Source organism: Rhinocladiella mackenziei (assembly GCF_000835555.1).
Source record: "Rhinocladiella mackenziei CBS 650.93 unplaced genomic scaffold supercont1.5, whole genome shotgun sequence".
NCBI classification, from domain to species: domain Eukaryota; kingdom Fungi; phylum Ascomycota; class Eurotiomycetes; order Chaetothyriales; family Herpotrichiellaceae; genus Rhinocladiella; species Rhinocladiella mackenziei.
In genome coordinates, this window is record NW_013550600.1 from 2,602,660 (window position 1) to 2,623,290 (window position 20,631).

General features: G+C 50.2%; 6 protein-coding genes across 6 annotated transcripts; 5 read left to right on the plus strand and 1 right to left on the minus strand.

Moving 5' to 3' along the window:
- Positions 1 to 4,095: 4,095 nt before the first annotated feature.
- On the plus strand, positions 4,096 to 6,072 carry Z518_07428 (uncharacterized protein; the record flags this gene model as incomplete). The annotated part of the gene is made up of 3 exons (XM_013415557.1): positions 4,096 to 4,515; positions 4,567 to 5,861; positions 5,922 to 6,072. The coding sequence occupies 3 exons, from the start codon at positions 4,096 to 4,098 to the stop codon at positions 6,070 to 6,072; spliced, it is 1,866 nt and encodes a 621-aa protein (XP_013271011.1).
- An 872-nt stretch (positions 6,073 to 6,944) lies between these two features.
- Z518_07429 (uncharacterized protein) lies at positions 6,945 to 9,317 on the plus strand (the record flags this gene model as incomplete). Its single annotated transcript, XM_013415558.1, has 3 exons — positions 6,945 to 7,146; positions 7,204 to 7,315; positions 7,370 to 9,317. 3 exons carry the CDS (start codon positions 6,945 to 6,947, stop codon positions 9,315 to 9,317), a joined length of 2,262 nt encoding a protein of 753 aa, XP_013271012.1.
- A 1,028-nt stretch (positions 9,318 to 10,345) lies between these two features.
- On the plus strand, positions 10,346 to 14,212 carry Z518_07430 (uncharacterized protein; the record flags this gene model as incomplete). Its single annotated transcript, XM_013415559.1, has 2 exons — positions 10,346 to 14,048; positions 14,103 to 14,212. The coding sequence occupies 2 exons, from the start codon at positions 10,346 to 10,348 to the stop codon at positions 14,210 to 14,212; spliced, it is 3,813 nt and encodes a 1,270-aa protein (XP_013271013.1).
- Positions 14,213 to 14,848: 636 nt separating this feature from the next.
- Z518_07431 (uncharacterized protein) lies at positions 14,849 to 15,175 on the plus strand (the record flags this gene model as incomplete). Its single annotated transcript, XM_013415560.1, has 1 exon — positions 14,849 to 15,175. The coding sequence occupies one exon, from the start codon at positions 14,849 to 14,851 to the stop codon at positions 15,173 to 15,175; it is 327 nt and encodes a 108-aa protein (XP_013271014.1).
- Positions 15,176 to 15,940: 765 nt separating this feature from the next.
- Z518_07432 (uncharacterized protein) lies at positions 15,941 to 17,368 on the minus strand (the record flags this gene model as incomplete). Its single annotated transcript, XM_013415561.1, has 1 exon — positions 15,941 to 17,368. One exon carries the CDS (start codon positions 17,366 to 17,368, stop codon positions 15,941 to 15,943), a length of 1,428 nt encoding a protein of 475 aa, XP_013271015.1.
- Positions 17,369 to 18,040: 672 nt separating this feature from the next.
- On the plus strand, positions 18,041 to 20,132 carry Z518_07433 (uncharacterized protein; the record flags this gene model as incomplete). Its single annotated transcript, XM_013415562.1, has 8 exons — positions 18,041 to 18,410; positions 18,464 to 18,575; positions 18,632 to 18,783; positions 18,841 to 18,975; positions 19,030 to 19,142; positions 19,195 to 19,660; positions 19,730 to 19,940; positions 19,997 to 20,132. 8 exons carry the CDS (start codon positions 18,041 to 18,043, stop codon positions 20,130 to 20,132), a joined length of 1,695 nt encoding a protein of 564 aa, XP_013271016.1.
- Positions 20,133 to 20,631: the final 499 nt, after the last annotated feature.

The following is a 20,631-nucleotide window of genomic DNA, read 5'->3' on the forward strand; positions in this document are numbered from 1 at the left end:
ATCGGTTAGAAGGGTACGGCATGTGGCCGTGAAATTCCGGAAAAGAGATGACGATACTCCTCTGACAATATCGAAAAGCAGCCGGCCAGCAGACTCAAGAGGAGAACAAATCACAGAAAGATGATATGACTCCCTCGAGGCTAGTGCATGCCAAAGATCTTGTCGAAATAGAAACACATATACAGGGCATAGAAGGCGCAAATGCTGAGCATCCTCGAGAAAGCTCACATTCCAGGCGCAAACATCATCCCACACGGACGCTCCTGCGTCTACATCCTTCGGCATCGAAGCCACATCGGGGGCACCACGTCAACACATCGAGGTCTCAATTCGACAGCAGTGGGTTTCCCGCTTCCATTTCGTAGTATCACGCACGAGCGCGCGAAATCCTATGAAGCTTCGTGCTTCTGAGGCCAGTCGAGACCTAGGATGACATCGTAGGCATCCCAGTAGATACATGAGCGTCCGATGAAAATGTCCCTTCCTGGTTTCCTTCGATGTCAATCCCCTTGCGAAATAGGTGGTGAAGGAATAGAGTGCACATGGGTGTCGGTCGAGTCTTCACATGCCAGCTTCCATGGCGGCCAAGTGAGAGAACACCCATAGGAAAGGTGTGGATTTCTCGCCTGATGCAGAGGGTCGGTATCCTGAATTTCCGGTGGGATCACATGATTTTGGCACAATGTGCGTGCGACGCCAATACTTGCCAAGACCCTGAAATTGGTTAATCACGTGATGTAATTGGTTTGGCACTGTGATATGTGGCGACGCCAAGGCTTGTAAAGACCTTCGGAAGTGTTGTACGCTTCGTACACGCTTCGAAAGTATATAGTCTGACGGTCCCTTGGACCCCTTCGAAATAGAACAAGTCCTCCGTAAAATCACAGCACTGCAAGAAGGCAATTGCCAGAACTCAACTGTTTTATGCTCGTTGATCTGTCCATTGGCTGGCAGCCAACACATTGCAACGAGCGCTCTGATTGACCGTGGCCGTCGATGAGTTGGAACCCATAGTATAACACGACCCAGCATTTCTTGGGTAGGTCATCCATATTGGATGGAATTGGCTTGTGATGACTGTATGGAATGATTTGTTCAGATTCTTCCTCAGAATCTTTATGGAAGTGGACCCGACAAGACCTATGAGAAGTCGTAGCATCGCGGAATGTTGAAGCCTCTGCTGATGGTAACGCTTTTTCCGTGAAGATTGTGAACCTCCACCCCCCCGTAACGTCTCTACGAGGAATTAGTAATTGACAAGTTGGCCATTCCAGCAGAATCGAGTATCTGACCTCACACGGGACAAGAGACATGATTGCAAGCAAAGTTCCGTCGCTGGCCTGACCTTGACAACGTCCTAGCTCATTACTCATGTAAATGGCCGCTGCTCATAGCAGTCTCAAATGCTAATTCAGGTTGATTGATTGATCCTGAAGCGGCTATATGAAGCACGATGCAGTAAAGAAGAATGCCTGATCCAGCAGAAAAGGATAGCATTCTTCGTTCACAGTGTTCCTCACATTGAAAACATCGTGAACCGCTTGGGAATTTGGTATGCAGAGATTAGAAACTGAAGCCCAACGCATTAGCAGACCAGAATATCAATACAGGGGATTGCACCGCACATACACTCTGATATTCAATCTAGCAGAAGGCCATTGGGCGCTCTAGCCTTTGAATGGTAGACCGTCTTGGATCTCCCGCCAACGAGGCAATCCGATTATTTTCCTGCCACGGTAATCAAACTTTGATGCTACTATTTGTAGAGAATTGCCGTTTTCTTGATCATAAAAGGGACCCTGTGCTTAGATGGCCTGGTCCCGAGAGCGAGCACCAGAATATTGAGGAAAACCCTTCCTGCGCCTGTTATCCTCTGGGGGAATGATTAACTGATTTTGAGATTCAATAGCGTTGGTCCAGGAACTGAGCTGACTCCAAGTTCGTTTCTAGGGTAGATAGGAGGACGTTCGGGACACATTGGGGTGTGGAGAAAGACGGCGTCAGCTCAATATACCTAAGTAAACAAGTTTTAAAGGATTCATTCCAAAAAAGTCCGAAATCCTGGGTGGGAAGGCGTCAAGAGCGTGTGCTTCATTGGATTCGAGACGCCGAGTTCCAGCGCCGAAGAGGCCGATGAGGCCGACGATCTTAGAAGACTTGTCCTCCGTATCTGATCCTGACTAGATTGGAGCTGCACCCAGACATATGAGATACCCGATGGGAGATTTCACGGAGACCTGTTGATTATAGATGGCAAAATATGTGAAAGCGATCCCGGTCCGCAATGAGCTGCACATCGACTTTGGCCCTCCGTGGTTTGGCTGAACTAGTTGTTTAGCGATTTGAACTGGCATTCCCGTGTCGAACTTGACAATCCATTTCATCCTTTCAAGGAGTAGCCCTCTCGGAATGCCATTCTAGTGAATGTGATTACTCTGATCCAGCGGCTGTACCTTGCTCCAGAATCGATCCAGCTGGGTCTTAGCCAGGCTGAAGCCGCAGCGAAAATTCATCAGCAGGTACACCTTTGTAGGTTGTAGATGAGAGTCTTGAACTGGACCAATCCATATTCATCAAACAAGCGATTCCCATACCTGGTTCATGTGCAACTGTGGTCATTCGACGACTGGTAGTGCAACAATATCATGAAGTTGGCTTAAAGCGGCAGTTATATCTCTGATATGATCAAGTCACGTGGAGATAAAATCACTGGCCCCTGGCATGGGAACATCTCTGTTCTGTTCATCTTCGTTCGGTTCTTCCAGCCGAGGTCTCCGCCGGCTTTGTCTTTCCACAAATCACTCGAAAGGGGAAGATGTTTCGGCCACTTATCCTACTGGCCACATGGCAAAAAGGTCACATCTCCCCGAGCGGCAGCCGTTTCCTCACGACAAGTGACTGATGAGATTTGGGAAACGATGACGTCGGAAGCCAAAGTCAAACTAGGACCCCAAGAAAGGAAACGAGGGACCCAGGCCAAAGGTCCGGGTTAAAAATGACCTCCATCACCCAAAATGTACGTTGACGGAAGGTTCGTATTCGACAGCCATTTCACAGGCAAGGCGAGGTTGCAATTGGCGTGCAGGAGATGACAAGGCGGGAAGGGTGCCTGATTGAATGTCGGGCAACTCAATTGGTATTGGTATGGACCATGATAGACAGGTGTGGACCAGTCGCGATTTCAAGTCGCTTAGAAATCAAGTCTAAGCTCCTCATTCCTGGGTATTCGCCACATCTTACCCGGGCCCACGAGTACTTTTCCTCCACTGACGATGAGACTTGGGAACCAGAGAGGCTACACAAAATGATACATGTCATGGGCTTTCTGGATTTGGATCCAGGTGAAGAGGAAGAAAATTGTAGAAGAGGCGAAAAATAGAATCCCGAGAAGAAATTAGATCCGTGGGCACCACCAGAAACACATCCCACCCAGTGCCGAGTTCGAGGGGCGGAGGAGAAAAATTCTCTGGCCCATCAATATTCCGAGAGTTACGTTGTAACAGCCGCATAATGCTGAGACTTGGTCACTTTATAGGGCTCAGTAGGTGAACACACCAGTGCTTTTTCTCTTCAACCGCGGCACCACCGCACATCAACAACTAGTCTTGATCTGATCTTATCGTGTCCTTTCCATCGTTCGCACTTGGATAGCCAGCTCTGACACGCTATTTGTCCATCACCGTCACATATCCCTCTCAAATAACTCTCTTTACCGCTGCCACAGTTGAGCCATTAGAGTCGTGCCCTGCTTGTACGAGAGAGTGTGCTCCCCTCCTAGTGACTGCCTTCCCCCACCCGCGCCTTACCGATCTACGCCGATTCCAAGCCATACCCTCTACCCACTCTTCTGTCAACCACAATCCCTCTTTTCTTTTCCTCTCTATTCAACATCATCAATCCGCCTAGCGACCTGTCACTCGCCTCTTGATACTGCTCTCGTGCGCAGTAGAGAGAGGCATTGCCTGATTCTCTCGAATTGAGCTTTCCGCCACCCTCCGCACCTCTGCCCCGACCCGTCCGTCCTTCGCTTGGTCAAAGTCGCCTCCTGAAGACCAGGTCCCCTTACACCTTGAAAACCCTCTTCAATTCCATCCAATGCCTGGCCAACCCACAGACGGCCTCTTCCTCTCCCCTGACCAACAAGAGCTTCTTATGGCCGCACTCAATTCCAACCAATCTCCTGGAAAACAGCCAGCTCCCCACAACCAGAAGACCACCCCACAAAGTATCAACTTCACTCCCAATATGTCCAGTGCTCCCGGCTCGGGTAATCTCGAATTCAGCGACGACAGTCCATTCCTTGACTTTGATCCCGAGGCCGACTTCGGCGACGACACCTTCGACTTTGACGAGAACAGCCGCATGATCGGCGAAATTCCCGGAGAGCTACATGACAAAAGGAAAAGTGTGGATGGAAATGGTGAAGACGACGAAGGAGGTGGGAAGCGACGAGAGGGTGAGGATAAGACTGTCAAAAAGCCAGGAAGGAAGCCCCTGACTTCTGAGCCCACTTCGGTGAGTCTATCCAGCTCGATGGTGTGTATACTTTCTCCTAACGTCTCGTAGAAACGCAAGGCCCAAAACCGCGCCGCTCAACGAGCCTTCCGTGAACGCAAGGAGAAGCACCTCAAAGATCTAGAAACCAAGGTCGAAGACCTGGAAAAGGCCTCGGAATCTGCCAACCATGAAAATGGCCTTTTAAGGGCGCAAGTCGAGCGTCTACAAGTCGAATTGAAGGAATACCGCAAGCGGTTGTCTTGGATCAGCAGTAATGGCTTGATGAGATCGCAACCGATCATGGCGAACCAGGGACGGAATCCGAGTGTTAATAACCACAATGATTTCCAGTTCGAGTTCCCCAAGTTTGGTGATCTTCCACCAATGACTGCGACGAACCTGTTTGGCAATTCGAACCCGAACTCGCAGAAGCAACAGACTATCAATGCGTCGAGACCGGCCACCCTTCCTAATTCAAGCATCTCTCCAGTCAATCCAAATTCCAATGCCCACCGTTCCACCTCTAGCTCGCAGAATCAACCCACCAGGTTTGGATCTTTGAGCCAGTCACCTATAAATAACACATACTCAGCATCTCCTCCACCTCTGAAGGAGCAGCAGGGAAGCGTTGATAGCCTATCTGGATTGTTCAGCCCATCCATCCTGGAAGCCAGTCAACATGCCTCGCTGGGTGGATACTTTCCCCAAAGCGCCTATGGTACCACAAACCAAAATGCCCGTACCAGCCTAGACAATGGCGCGATAGGCAACAATTCGGGAGTCTACTCGAACCACAGTCTGTCAACTTCCGATTCTCCCAGTTCCTCCACCGAGTCTCAAAACGCCACTTCGTCTATCGGCACCTCTCCTGAGCCGAGTCTGAATTCTCCGGCCAATAAGTTGAACGAGCACACTCTCAATCCTATACGTGAAGAGAATCAACTTTCTTTTGGCGGTAAGGACTACCTCTGCAACCAACTCCAACTGGCTTGTGGCTGCGCGGATGACCCAATACCTCCTATCTTGAATATGTCTAACGGGAAATCGTTAGGCTACGCTACCACCCCTGGTTTCGATGCGAATGGCATCCACTGGCTTGCTCAGCAGAACAACAACGGCTTTGATCCCATCCTATTTGGCGATTATCGCGAGACACAGGACAACATCCTGTCACAAGATTTTGGCGCTTTCTTCAACGATGCCTATCCCCTTCCTGACTTGGGCAGCCCTCTGCATAATTACAACGACCTCTCCACCGAAAATGCTCCCAAGACTGATTTATTGAAACAAGTTGAGGAGGCCAAAAATGGCAATGAAGAAGTTGTTCCCAACAACGACAAACCTATGACTTGCAATAAGATATGGTTGGTGACCACCGTCGCGTTGAACTCTTTTTGGGATAGAATGGCTAACATTACCTCTAGGGATCGCTTGCAATCGATGGAGAAATTCCGAAACGGCGAGATTGACATTGACAACCTGTGTAGCGAGCTCCGTGCCAAGGCGAAGTGCTCTGAAGGTGGCGCCGTGGTCGACAAGAAGGATGTTGACAAGATCTTGGGCGCCGCGAAATGAACAGGAATGAGAGGACGACACTGGATGAGCCAAACTTCATTACATGCTCGGTATGACTAGTCGGTATGACTGGGAGTTATCTGGCTGGGATCATGGAGAACATATGATACCACCAAAACGGGATGAATGCGGCGGGGCATCTAACACACGTGCCCCACAAAGCTACAACGGGATTAACATGGAACGGATTTTTTTTTTTTTTTGTTTCTTTGGGTGGGAGTTGTTAAGGCTGAAAATTGTCTTTTTACATGTACCAACTTCTACCACGAGCGACGCTCTTTTGAAGATGTCTGGACCAAGATTCAAGACTGAGTAGCAGTACCGCCTGACTTCTTATCCGTTCAGATATCGCTTCAAGTCATCAGGAACATAATCAAAGAAATTTATTGTACCTACGCTCATCCCAATCAGCAGTGCTGGTATAGGCTTGTAGGGATGGATCGAAAGGGGCAAAGGCCGGATCGCAGCGGGCTAGTACTTAACAGGAATGGCCCGCTTCCGCTGGGGTTTGAAGGGTGAGTTCAAGTTTGCTTTTCCCCGGGGGTCATGTAGACTGTTAACACTTCAACAACAAACTGCTCCATCCCATTGCCATATCACAACGCTTCGACTTCCACCCGTCGTCCCAATTCCTCTGTTTTGTACCAATCGAAGAAGGGAACGCGCAGCTCATTTCGCCTCAGACTCGGATCCTTCTAATACTAATTTTTTCACGTTCCTGTCTTGTTTTCTCTACCTGCGCCTCGTCTGCGGAATCCAACCGGCATTGCGTTGCTTTCAGATCCTCTTCCATCCATGGCTTCAGTAAGTCATTGCGCACTTCGTCCCTCCATCCTTGTCCTCTGTTCTCGATCACCCTGACGTCCGCAACCATGATGCCTAAAGGCATGACACCAATAGTGCTTTCGCTAATCGTGAATCCTCAACAGCCACGACCACAGTTCCCCAATCCAGGATACCTACCGAACGGAACTGTTTCTGGACCGACTCCTGGAGCCCAGGCTCTTCTTCCAAACAATGGCCGCGTCATCCAGTCGGGGCCCATTCGAGTCCTTTGCATTGCGGACGTGAGAGGTGAGTGACAAAGCCCTCCACGGTCGGGTAACTCAAGTCTGATCTATGAATTTATAGGAAATCTCAAATCTCTAAACGATCTTGCCAAAACCGCAAGGGCAGATTACATCCTGCATACCGGCGACTTTGGATTCTACGACAATACTTCACTGGAGAGAATAGCCGAGAAGTCAACTACATTCTGAGCCGGAGCCACTTGAACTATTGCTAACCTCTGAATCAGGACATTGAAACACGTCGCCCAATACTCGCCTCTCCTAAGTGAAAATGTCAAGCGCCAGATCGCCCAACCCGCACCACCTCGACCGATCAAGCAAATGTTCTCACCTGAACAACTTCCCCTTTCCGAATTGCCTCTCCTCCTCAACAAGCAGATCACTTTGGATGTACCCGTGTACACTGTATGGGGAGCCTGTGAAGATGTCCGAGTATTGGAGCGATTCCGATCGGGCGAGTACAAGGTGGACAATCTACACATCATCGATGAAGTCAATTCGAGATTGCTTGACATTGGCGGAGTGAAGCTGCGATTGTTGGGATTGGGTGGTGCTGTTGTCATCCATAAGCTCTTTGACAACGGAGAAGGCAAGACATATATTGCCGGTGGCCAGGGAACAATGTGGACCACGCTATTACAGATCGGCGCCTTGATTGATACCGCAAACCGTGTCTATGATCCTTCAGAGACCCGCATCTTCTTGACGCACGCCTCTCCCGCAAGAGATGGAATCCTCAACCAGCTATCGGTCACTCTGAAAGCGGACTTCTCGATTTCTGCCGGCCTCCATTTCCGATACGGAAGTTCCTACAACGAATTCTCCGTCAACCCCACTCTTGACCACTACCGCGGTAAGCTGGCAGCGTCCAAAGCATCCTTTCAAGATGTGTGGGAGACGGTTAAGATGGACGTTGAGCAGGCTATTGAGTCCAATGCCAACCACAAGGCCCTCCTTCACAGTGCTCTGGAAATTGTCGAGAAGATGCCGAGTACTGCCAATGGTGGAAATCCATTCGGTGGCCCCGTGGGCGGTGGCGCAGCTGCAGGTCAGGTGGATGAGAGTGCGTTCAAGAACATGTGGAATTTCAACCTCGCAGACGCCGCCTTTGGCTATCTCGTGCTGGAAATCGAAGGTGGTCGCATCGGCACCGAAATGCGTGCGCAGGGCTTCAACTTTGCTCACCGTGGAAAACCAACTTCGGCCTCGACGATCCCCCAGCAGCCAGCTGCAGCCCCCGGACCAGCTGTCTCTGCCCCTGTAGCTTCCAATTCTGCACCGACTGGCCCGGCTCCGAATCGCACCCCAGCCTTCCCAGCACCTCCGCAGCCTTTCCCACAGCAACAGAAACCTCCGCAGCAACAAGCAAGACCCAGCCAATCCGCTCAGCCGGCGCCGATCCCTGCCACCAAGTCCACTACGCCACCCACGGCAGCATCACCGGCACCCCCCGTGACACAGGCCAAACCTCTCACACCCCAACCGTCATCCGCCGCAGCACCAACGACCTCCGCAACCCCAGCGACCAATGGCACCGGCGGAGACAAGATCGGTGACGGGGAGGCCACAAAGGCGAAGGCCGGTACTCCTCCAGCAGACCGCAAACCCCCCACGGCCCTCTACGTGTCATTCGCGGATAGTGAACAACATGCCAAAGAGTGTCTCGCGGAGGAAGACCGCGAGAAGGTCAAATCCATTGTCAGACTGGGCAACAAATATAATAATTGGAAAGTCCAATTTGAGACGCACGAGATTGCCGACGCGGCTTTGACTCGAGCCCAAGCGCACATTCAGAAAAACAAGAGTGCCACGGGCAAACCTCCTAAGATCACATGGTTCGAAGAGCGAGGCACCGGATACCATCAGCGCGACAATCACAGTCAAGGCGGTATGGGAACGTGGCAGGGTAGCAACCGTGGTGCATCTACGTCGGCCAGCACCCCTTCCACGCGTCCAGGGTACCAGAGTGGAGGAGCAAGCGATAGTGAAGGTGGTCGAGGACGAGGGGGCTTCCGAGGACGTGGACGTGGCCGAGGAGATGATCGAGGTGGCCGTGGTGGACGAGGTGGACGAGGCAGCTACCAGAGCAAGATGACCGATGGAGCCTCCGACGCGAAATCGACGGAATCGAAGCCTAGCGAATCGAAGCCCGCGACTGCCTCTGGAGACAGTTGAAACAGCTTTGCATTTGAACTTTGACATTTGTCTGCAGAAAAGTGATGGAAAGCTTGCCTGCGACTATTCAGCGAGGGAAAGGTTTGTGCATTATGGATAGGCGCCGTGGAATGTCGAAATGGGAAACTCTAGCTGGAGTTGAACAGGCTGAGGCCTACAGTGACACGGAGACTTGGAGCTTCCGGCCTTGAGCGCTTTTTTCTTCAGACTTTGTGTATTTTATCTTCGGTAGAAAAGAAGAAAGGCTGTCGTACCTACAGAAGAAAGGCTGTAGGGAGCTGATTCGTGGTTGGAGAAGGGAGGATGCAGAGTGAAAGATGAAAGCAGAGAAAACCAGATATCAAAACTATCGGCATCGTATCGTTTCGGACCATGTCTTTTTTTTGTGGGAAGCCCCTAAATCTCATCTCTTCCATGTGGGTGTGTTCTTCAGTAACATGTCGTGTGCTCCATCGAGAAAGTATGGATCAACATGGGCGGGTAAACTAGGGTCGATTCTTGGGCCGCGTGGTGCCAGGTACCTGAGGCTCAGGCTTTCAAGTTGTTAATTCTCCGATCCTAGGGTTTGAGCCCAAAATGCCGCGTGTCCATCTGGCAACGGTGGAGGTCTATTGATGGCTTAGTGGCTGTGAGGCCCCCGGAGGGGAATCCGAGGCTGCCTCCAAACTTCCAACCCGCCCACTCGCAGTCTGCAGCCTCTAGCCTCCAAATAGCAAACATCGCTGCAGCCGAGGGAGAACATTCCGGGGACTCGCACAGCTTCTTGTCCACTTGGACATTTCTACACACCATCCCCTTTGCCCTTCTGACTCTTTCACTATTCATCAAGTCGTTGAAAATTGCCCCCATCCGAGTTCTCGCTCCCGCCGCGATACCTCCAAATTGCCCAGTGATTTGTCTTCATAGCACCGACGCCGACGCTGTCGTTAACATCCCTCTTTGCGAAGATGAGATGACCCGTTACCGCTGACACGAACCGAAACAATTCATCAATCTCCCAGCTCCTATCTATATCACGATTGTTCTCGATGCGATTCTCCTGGCCTTCTTTTGCAGCTCTGGCTGCCATCTCCTCCCTTCCCCTTGCATTGTCCTCTGTCACAACACCTCTCCATGAACCTGGTCGATGCGCGATCCGCGGCCATTGTGGTAAACAGGGCTTCTTTGGATCAGATCTACCCTGTCCAGACAACGGCAAAGCCGCTCCTCCTTCTGATACCGTCCGAGAAAAGCTAGTCGACTTGTGTGGACCAAAATGGGCAGACACTGATGTCTGCTGCGAGGAGGAACAAGTGGACGCATTGAAGAAGAATCTGAATCTGGCTGAGAGGGTCATTGCATCGTGTCCGGCTTGCAAAGAAAATTTCTTCAACCTCTTTTGCACCTTTACTTGTTCTCCCAATCAATCTTTGTTCGTCAATGTCACTGATACAGGCAAAGCTTCGAACGGAAATGATGTGGTGACGGAACTGGACAATATATGGTCCAAACAATATCAAAGCGGCTTCTACGATAGCTGCAAAGAAGTCAAGAATGGTGCAAGTGGCGGAAAGGCTATGGCGTTCATAGGGGGGGGTGCCCAAAACTACACGGAGTTCCTGAAATTCCTTGGTGACAAAAAGCTGCTTGGGAGCCCCTTTCAGATCAATTTTCTGGAAGAACCTCGATCTGAGGACAGTCAAGGAATGACGGCAGAGGATCCTCGATCGTACGCATGCAACGACACGGATCCGAATTTTCGGTGCAGTTGTGTCGACTGTCCGGAAGTCTGCCCAACGTTGGAGCCCGTCAGTTCAGTCAAGTACTGCCATGTTGGAAAACTTCCTTGTTTATCGTTCGCGATCATCATCGTCTACTCCATATGCCTGCTGCTTCTCGTCACCGCCATCTCCGGGCATGCAGCATATCGGAGACACAAGCAATGGAAGAGTGAGAGACTTCAATTACTGCAAGATACTGCGCCAAGCGATGACGAAGACGAGGGCGATCTTGTTGATAATGCCGGGATGCTGGAACGACCCCAGAGAAACTACTATTTGAACCAGATACTTGACCGCGCATTCAACACTTTGGGCGGATTTTGTGCGCGATATCCGGGGGTGACCATCGGCACGAATATCGTGATTATCGGTCTCCTCAGTCTGGGTTGGCTGAGGTTTGACGTTGAAAAGGACCCTGTCCGCCTTTGGGTCAGCCCAACTTCCGCTGCCGCCCAGGATAAAGCATTTTTTGATACACACTTTGGCCCATTTTACAGATCGGAACAAGCATTCCTGGTAAATGACTCGGCACCAGACAGCTCCGTTTTAAGCTACGAAAATCTTGGCTGGTGGTTCGATATTGAACAACGAATTTCACGCGTGATGAGCCCTGAGAATGGTATCACCTTGAGCGACGTTTGTTTCAAGCCCACCGGTTCAGCATGTGTTGTTCAGTCCGTCAGTGGATGGTTTGGAGCTGGTTTGACCAGTGATTGGAAAGAGCAACTCGAACTTTGTGCTGCACATCCCGGAGATCAGAGATGCTTACCAGAGTTCATGGATCCGCTTCAACCTAGTCGCGTCCTGGGAGGCTATAATAGCCTTGACGATATCGTTAGCTCGAAAGCATTGATCACAACCTGGGTCGTCAATAATGACCAGCCCGGCACAGAAGGAGAGGCTAGGGCCGAAGAATGGGAGCGTACGCTTAAGCGTGAGCTGCTGATATCTCAAGATTCCGCCAAATCTCGAGGTTTACGATTGTCATTCAATACCGAAATCAGTCTGGAGGAGGAGTTGAACAAGTCGACCAACACGGATGCGAAGATTGTGGCCATCAGTTATGTTGTCATGTTCTTATATGCATCCCTCTCCTTGGGCTCAGCCAGTCTTTCCCTGAGATTGCTCCTCAGCAACCCATCCAATGCGCTTGTCCAGTCCAAATTTACTTTGGGCGTTGCGGGAATTATCATCGTCCTGATGTCGGTCTCTGGTTCGGTGGGTTTGTTCTCCGCGGCCGGTGTGAAAGTCACCCTCATCATCGCAGAGGTCATTCCATTTTTGGTCCTCGCCGTTGGAGTTGACAACATTTTCCTTATCGTTCATGAGTTTGAACGCGTCAATATCAGCCATCCGGACGAAGAGGTCGATGAACGTGTCGCAAAGGCGCTTGGAAGGATGGGCCCCAGTATTCTCTTGTCGGCGTCCACTGAGACGGTTGCATTCGCAATGGGCGCGTTTGTGGGGATGCCTGCAGTCAAGAATTTTGCGGCATATGCCGCCGGCGCAGTTTTTATCAATGCATCATTGCAAGTCACCATGTTCGTGTCAGTGTTAGCCCTCGATCAACGCCGTGTGGAGAGTCTGCGAGCAGATTGCTTCCCATGTGTGACAGTAAGGGGAGCCAACTCGGTCAGCATGCCCGGCGGCCCCTTCTTTGGCGGTGACGAAGAGGGTTGGTTGCAGCGTTTCATCCGCAAAGTCTACGCCCCGATGTTGTTGGACAAGAAAGTCAAGACTTTTATTCTGACATTTTTTGTCACGCTTTTTGCTGCAGGCATCGCCCTGATTCCAAAGGTGCACCTTGGACTCGACCAACGTATCGCAATCCCTTCAGATTCGTACATGATTCAATATTTCAATGATTTGTATGCCTATTTTGGATCGGGACCGCCCGTGTACTTTGTCACGCGCAATCTCAACGCAACAGAGAGACACCATCAACAACAGCTCTGTGGCAGATTCACGACTTGCGACGAATATTCTCTGGCTTATATTTTGGAACAAGAGTCAAAGCGTCCAAATGTCAGCTATATCCACTCCGCTACCGCCAGTTGGATTGACGACTTTTTCTACTGGCTCAATCCCATTTCAGATTGCTGCAAAGACGAAAATGGGGAAACCTGTTTTGGCGAAGGGGAATGGAATATCACACTGTCTGGCATGCCCGAAGGGGTTGAATTCATCGAGTATGCCCAAAAGTGGGTTCATGCTCCAACCGATGAAGAATGTCCGAATGGAGGGCAAGCTGCCTACTCAAATGCGCTGGTCATCGACAAGAATCATACCGACGTCCCGGCCAGCCATTTCCGTACTTTCCACACCCCATTACGAGGACAAGACGACTTCATCAACTCCTATGCTGCTGCGAGGAGAATTTCTGACGATATCTCAGAGCGTCACGACATTGATGTGTTCCCATACAGCAAACACTACATCTTTTTTGACCAGTATAGCAGCATCATTCGCTTGACCGCTACCCTCCTCGGCGTGGCAGTGGCGATCATATTCATCCTAGCTTCATTGCTATTGGGTTCATTGCTAACAGGAGCCGTTGTGGCAGTTACCGTCATTATGATTGTGGTAGATATCGTTGGTGTTATGGCGGTCGCAAATGTGTCACTCAACGCTGTGTCACTGGTCAACTTGGTCATATGCGTGGGCATCGGAGTCGAATTTTGTGCACATATTGCTCGTGCATTCATGTTCCCCAGCAAGCCAGTCATGGAGCGAGCAAGGCATAAATTCCGTGGCAAAGATATTCGAGCTTGGACAGCATTGGTAAACGTGGGCGGTAGCGTCTTCAGCGGCATCACGATCACCAAATTCCTGGGCGTGGCTGTGTTGGCATTCACCCGGAGCAAGATCTTTGAAATCTACTATTTCCGCGTCTGGTTGGCACTGGTGATCTTCGCGAGCTCGCACGCATTAGTGTTTTTGCCGGTGGCATTGAGCTTTTTGGGCGGAGATGGTAGGTTTGCTACGGATTTTGAATTGTGTGTCCTCAACTAATGTCTCACAACAGGTTATATTGATCCCGGAAGTGAGGGTGGACTGGAGGAGGATTTAGCCAGCCGTCGATATCGCAGCCTCCTACCCGATGACGACTACTATGACTCGGACGATGAATACTAGGACTCCCGGACTTTTCATCCCGGAGGGCCAAATCATACAGCAGATTCATTCATTCCGAAGAGATTCGAATTTTCCATCGGGGACATCCTGTTGGACAATTCCCGAATAATCCGATGTCCAACCTTGTGCGGCAGGAAAACCAACAAAGGTGTTGTGAAATATCTATACGGGTTCTAACGGTTTCGTGCGAGCTACCCATCTGCGGTGCACTCCAGCCGGTCGTCTATTTATTCCAGGCGCTTTCCATTCGGCACCAAAATTGCAACTACAGGCCCTCACTTACACCCGACATCCCCTATTCGGGGATTATATAAACGATATCATCCACGACTCTTCCCGGTCCGTTGTCAAGCAACCAAACGGGAAATGGTCGTCTCTACGCTTTGCTTACTCTTTCCTTTTTCAATTTCTAGCGGAATTCTCACCAGCCTGACTTGTTGTGCGTCACTTCTCTGCTCTCTTTGCGTGTCAAAATCCAAGCCGGAGAATGTCAAAGATAGCATCGGACCTCGGAATCGAAACCAAGATAGTCACTAAACCCCGATGAACCCCTGATCCACCCCCGATCCAGACTACCCGAAACCAGAAAGTTTCTGCGCTTGATTATGATGAACTCAGAAATCAGACGTTTGAACTATGCGGAAACACTTGCCCAACGAAAGGCGGCAGCAACAACAGCTCTCTTTGCCAAACAATACCGTCAAGCAGCTCAAGAAGCCTCTCGATGCAGCTCGCAACTCAGATACTGATGATGCCTACAACCCGAAATTGAAGAAGGATATTCGAGCTCCTGACAAGATGATGGAACGCAATGCGCTGCTTTGGTTTCTTCCGACTCCAAGCATACAGAAGCTGATGAACAATGTCATCGAGCTGCAAAGGTGGAAGTTCCTGGCCAGATATGGGAGACTATCTCGCGATCTCTGTAACGGAAGTGAAGAACGCCACAAGAACACACGATGAATGCAAGAAATACAAGGAAGAATTTCAGATGTACTAAATAAAGGTTACTGAAAACAGTGCTGAAGAGCGTGCGATTTTTTTTTTTTAATGTGTGTGTGTGTGTTTCCAAAAGAGGACCTTGCTCTCAAAGACGATTCAATTATTCTGGCCGCTCAAACATGTTATCGCGCACTTTGAAGATCGGATGTTCTGAGCCATAGAGATATAGAGGAAGCGAAATGAAGAGTTCCATTCAAATATTGACGACCTAATCACCAAAGGTATTTTCGTGACGCTAGGAGAATAACTCTTGGACGAGCTAAGAGATGCCACAAAGTTTAACCCTCAATCTCACGATGAAGGCTATCCATATATCGAGAACATCATCTAACAGCTTATTTCGACGCGGCTTGATATCTCCGACTGAATACATCGATCAAAAAGAAGACGAAGACAAGAACAAAGGCAAAAAGGGAAGGGCAAAGCCGGATATGAAGACGAAGATGAAAAACTCTTGAGAACATGAATGGTGGAGAAGACTATGCTTCGCATGCCATGGGTCTTCTCGACTCGATGTAGCCATATCACTCTGGCCTTGAACAAAATCAGTACTTCATTTCGAAAACAATGCAAGACTCCCTACCCTTGTCATTAAATTTTCATTCGATCGTATCACCCAGTGTTTTACTGCTCATTCGTAACATGTCACTAGTCACTGTCTGCTATGCATCATTCCGTGGAAATCAGCGCGCGGATAGGTAGACCGGCGTGCATTCATTCAGATAATCAAGCAAGATCGTCTTCAACATCCACAATGCGAGAGCGTGACCTGGCGGCCAACCCATGTTGAGACCCGCTTGGTGTGCTGTTGCGTTCGGAAGATACCCTCTCAGCTTTGTCCCGTGCATTCTTCCTGCCAGATGTGAGGGGAGGACTTGATCCTAGACCTAGGGGCCGTCCTTGTGTACCACTTCGCACTGCATCTTCGCCGTCTTCGTCCTCAACCTCGTCTCCTTCGATATCGCTTGTGGCAGTCTCATCTCTCTCATTTCGTCTAGCTTTTGCGAGAACTCGCTGCACTCGTCTCTTCAACGCCGGGTCAGGCCGTAGATCTGCCGCAGTCAGCGGCACGTTGCACTCAGGACATTTAACTTGGGGCGTGCGCATCTGTCGTTCACGTCTAGATCGTTCGTGACGGTCGAGCCGGCTGAATTCTGCGAGTTGCTCGGGCGTCCAGGGGACATGGTCGCTTGTCGTCTGCAGTATTTCCTGGATCGCGGTCTTCTCATAGCTGTGGTTGCAACGGGCCGACGTCACAGGATCCACGTAGGGGAGGAGGGTGATGGGACATTTGAGCCGAACCTTCTCTGAGGCGATTTCAATTTCGTCGTCTTCTTCATCTCCATCGTCGTCGGCTTCGTGGGAACCAGGCCGTTGGCGCTGGGATGATATCACCTCTCGCCCTTCTTCGGCCGCGAACCATAGTCGTTCATTTGGCATGGGTGGCGCAGATTCTCCTGGATGCTTCGCATCGAATAACACGCGGTAAAAGCCTTTGTAAGAATTGTTGTAGGCGTATTTCTCCGTCAAGCTCTTCGATGCCCAGTCTCTGCTCCGCTTTTGCAAAGCCTCGACTAGGAGCATATGTGGGGTGTCTGCAGGGTTGACAATGGAAGGGAATATAGGTTTTTGGTCTCGATTTGATTCATCAAGTTCCGTTGCGTCTCCATCTGCGTCCATGTCCCCATCGCCATTGCTTTGTCTGGTAGAATGAATCGGTGTAGGGCTCTGATTGTGCTCGGTCTGCTGGGACAGAGTAGGATTCTGTGCCTTATTTACAGTATGCCGTAGGATATCGGGCAGATCCTCGAGCCAGATCTGGTCGTCGATGATGGCACGTATGCTCACGTCCATTTTCTTGGTCAGACTCTCGACTTTGGCTTGGAATGCCTGGTGGGCTCGGGCTGCCTCGTCGTCCTCCTCTTCATGATATTCCTCCCTCCGAGCATGTTCCTTTGCATATTTAACCTTGCGCTCGTAACCTCTGTCGTTGAGGACGCCGGTGACGTCTGTCAGGTGCTGGACGGCGAGGGCAAGGCGGTCGTGCAGTTTCTGGTCCTGGCGGTTTTCGTGGATGAGGTCCTGGAGTGAGGACAGGGCTTTATCGTTAAGGGGTTGGCTTAGAGGTTGTGGCTCGAAGTCTGTAGTGGACATGGTGGAGGCGGATTGGGACCGTGGCATTTATGATAGTAAGGTTGTGTTATAGCCCCCTCCTTTCCGTGAAACGCGTGAAGTTGATTCCCTACGCGTCAAAGTAAAAGACACAAAGAGAAGGTATCCCGAATACTACGACTCCTCTTTATAGACTCCTCTTTCCATCCGCATCCACGACTGAAATGCTCTACGGTAAGGCGGATCTTCCGTCATCATCCCCAAGCTAATGTCTCTGGTGATCTTCATATTTGACATCATTTCTTTTCAACAGCTCAGAGGTCAGGTATCGTGACCTTGACGTATTCGTATATCGCTCAGCCTTGGCACCCAGGACTATCCCCCTCAGGCCGGACGGCACTCCTTGGCTGCAAGGCTGTCGTGAGGCTGTTTCCAGGCGGCGGAATTTCTTTCCCACAGATTTCCAGATCCGCCTGCAGATCAAGCTTCTATATACTGCATCTCCACCAAGATTCAGGTACCGAAATCCAATCTCCGCAAATGGAAATCTTCGCACCCGCCTCTCATTCTCATTCCCTACGTCGTATTCGGGTCTAGGGGTTCTTAGGGATTTTCATCAGGTACGAGACCTTTTATGCTAGGTAGCAGTATATATAATCCCTTTACTTTCTTTCAAATCCCAATGGCTCTCACCGGGTTTTCACATGTTCAATCATGTCTTCAATATTCAAGGTGATGATGATCAAGTACCTTTTCGTTCTCCTTCTTCCACTCCTATGCCACTCTTTAGCCACGCAACCACGCCGACGATGCCGATTTGGCGACATTTGCTGGCCAAGCGAATCAACCTGGCAAGACTTCAATAAGAGTATCGACGGCCGTCTCATCCGAACTTTCCCTTCTGCTGCCGTCTGTCACGGACCAACCTATGACCTTGGGGAATGTGATGAAGCAAAAGAGGAATGGGATAACAGCTTTTGGAGAACAAATCAAACTGGTGCATACACCGCGATTCTGTGGGAATTGGGCAACCAGCAATGCTATATTAATTCGTCGAGAACAGATCCGTGCCAACCGGGTCTCGGTAAGTGGGCGACGAGGAACACAGTATCCTCGAACACCAACTGAGAACTAGAGCAGTTCCCCACTACTCTGTGGCCGCCGACTCTGTCGCGGATATTCAAGCCGCCGTCAAATTCGCGAATGAAAAGGACCTATACTTGGTCGTGAAGAATACTGGCCATGATCAGTTAAGTATTTTCCTTGACGTCATCTGTTCCGGTCGTTAGCTAACTCTCCGTCCAGTCTTGGTCGCTCAAGTGGTCAAGGGTCCTTCTCCATCTGGACGCATAACTTGAAGGGAAGACAATGGACTGACAATTATGTCGTCGAAGGCGCCCCTGAAGGTGCCCAAGGTGTTCCGGCTGTTACTCTGCAAGCTGGGGAGCAGTGGTTAGGTGAGCGATCCCCTGCATTCATGGCTCATGTTTCAGAGACTAACTCAACGCATCCAGATGTATATCGGGCAGCCGCTGAACAACATGTCATTGTCGTTGGCGGTCACGCGCGGACAGTGGGGGCGGCCGGTGGTTGGCTCACTGGAGGAGGCCACTCGGCGTGGTCAAATCTATACGGGTTGGGTGTTGACAGTACGTGAAAGTCGACGAGATTCTTTGAAACCAGATTGGCTGAAGAGAATCTAGACGTCCTGGAAATTTCGTTGGTCGATGCTCGGGGGCAACATGTCACACTCAATCAGTACACGGACCCGGACTACTTCTACGCTATCAGAGGTGGAGGAGGAAGTGCATGGGGTGTACGCGAGCCTCCATTACGGAGGAAATGCTTGCTAATTCATATCGTCACAGGTCGTGACGTCGGTCACGTATAAAACTCATCCCGAACCCTCTCATATTCAGGTTGCCTTTGTTCAGGCCAACGCGACAACAAATTCTTCTCTTCGGCCAGTATTGCAGAGATCACTTGGCGCTTTGGTCAACATGACTGATGCCGGTTACACTGGCTATGGATATCTCAGCAATGGCTTCAATGCCCTTTTCATCCGACCTGGCGGCACCAACGAAGACCTCAAAAGAGGATCTGCAGCATTCCAAGCCATTGGCCAGGTGGATGGAGCCTCTGTTGGGATACTGAACTATACATTCCCCAGTTGGCTTGACTACTGTGACGCATTTCTTCAAGATCCCAACATTGCGCAAAATGTCATGGATGCATCTCGGCTCCTGACCCCAGATATGGCATTCAATAAGGCCGATCAGATTGTCGATATGATGTTGGACCTGGGTGAAGAGTACTATCCATTTTTCAATTTCAGTAGGTGACTGAAGCCATGCATTGATCCATCAACGTTTGAAATTGCTCACCGATCGAATGTAATTGCAGTTGGCAAAGTAAACTCAGCCGAACGCAATAATACTTCGGTCCACCCGATCTGGCGCGAGGGTCGAGCTATCATGAGTTTTGGTACCGATTGGGAAGACACAGCACCCGAAGCTGAGAAGCATCAGAAGAGACTTCTGCTTGTTGATATGAGCAAGCGATGGAGCAAAATTGCCGGACCCAATGAAGGAACATATGTCAATGAAGCAAATCCGTAAGCCACCTTTCTATCTTTTTTGGAGCAAGAGATTAATGTTTCGCGTCGTCCAGATTCGAACCCAATTGGCAGAAGGTCTTCTGGGGATCCAACTACGAGAGATTGATGAAGATCAAGAAGCAGAAGGATCCAACGAATTTGTTTGTCTGCAATCGCTGTGTGGGAACAGATGTAGTTTATCGGCCATAAAGGGCATTTGGTGGTGAGCAAAACAACAAGTTTGGAACGTGAAGCATTGATACTGGATACGGACTTTCTCTAATCAATAAAACTCGAGATGTGCTCTATACGGCTTCTTCCTCCTTGAAGCTCCAGCCTCGCCTTAAAATTCCTTCCGGCTTGGCGTTTTTCGACTTTTTGGCTCGACTTCAACCTCACTTCCTCTCCCACACTATTTCAGTTTCTATGCTCCCACAGCTAAATTGCATCCAACTCGTACTTTCTTCCAGTGTGCAATGTCAATGCTTGCCGGCTTCATCATTAGGACTCGGTCCTAGTATTCTCGAAACTGGTATGGACCTTTGATGTCTGTTGCCCTAATGGTTTTCCCCCGGTTCGGCTTGACCAGTCAACGCGGCATCTCAACAACATATCGCGCACGCACCTGCGTGGTCAGCGAGCTTCTGAACAAGATGGTATGGAAGCTTTGTTGGAGGCGAAAGGCTCTCGTGTCAACACCTCTCAAAGC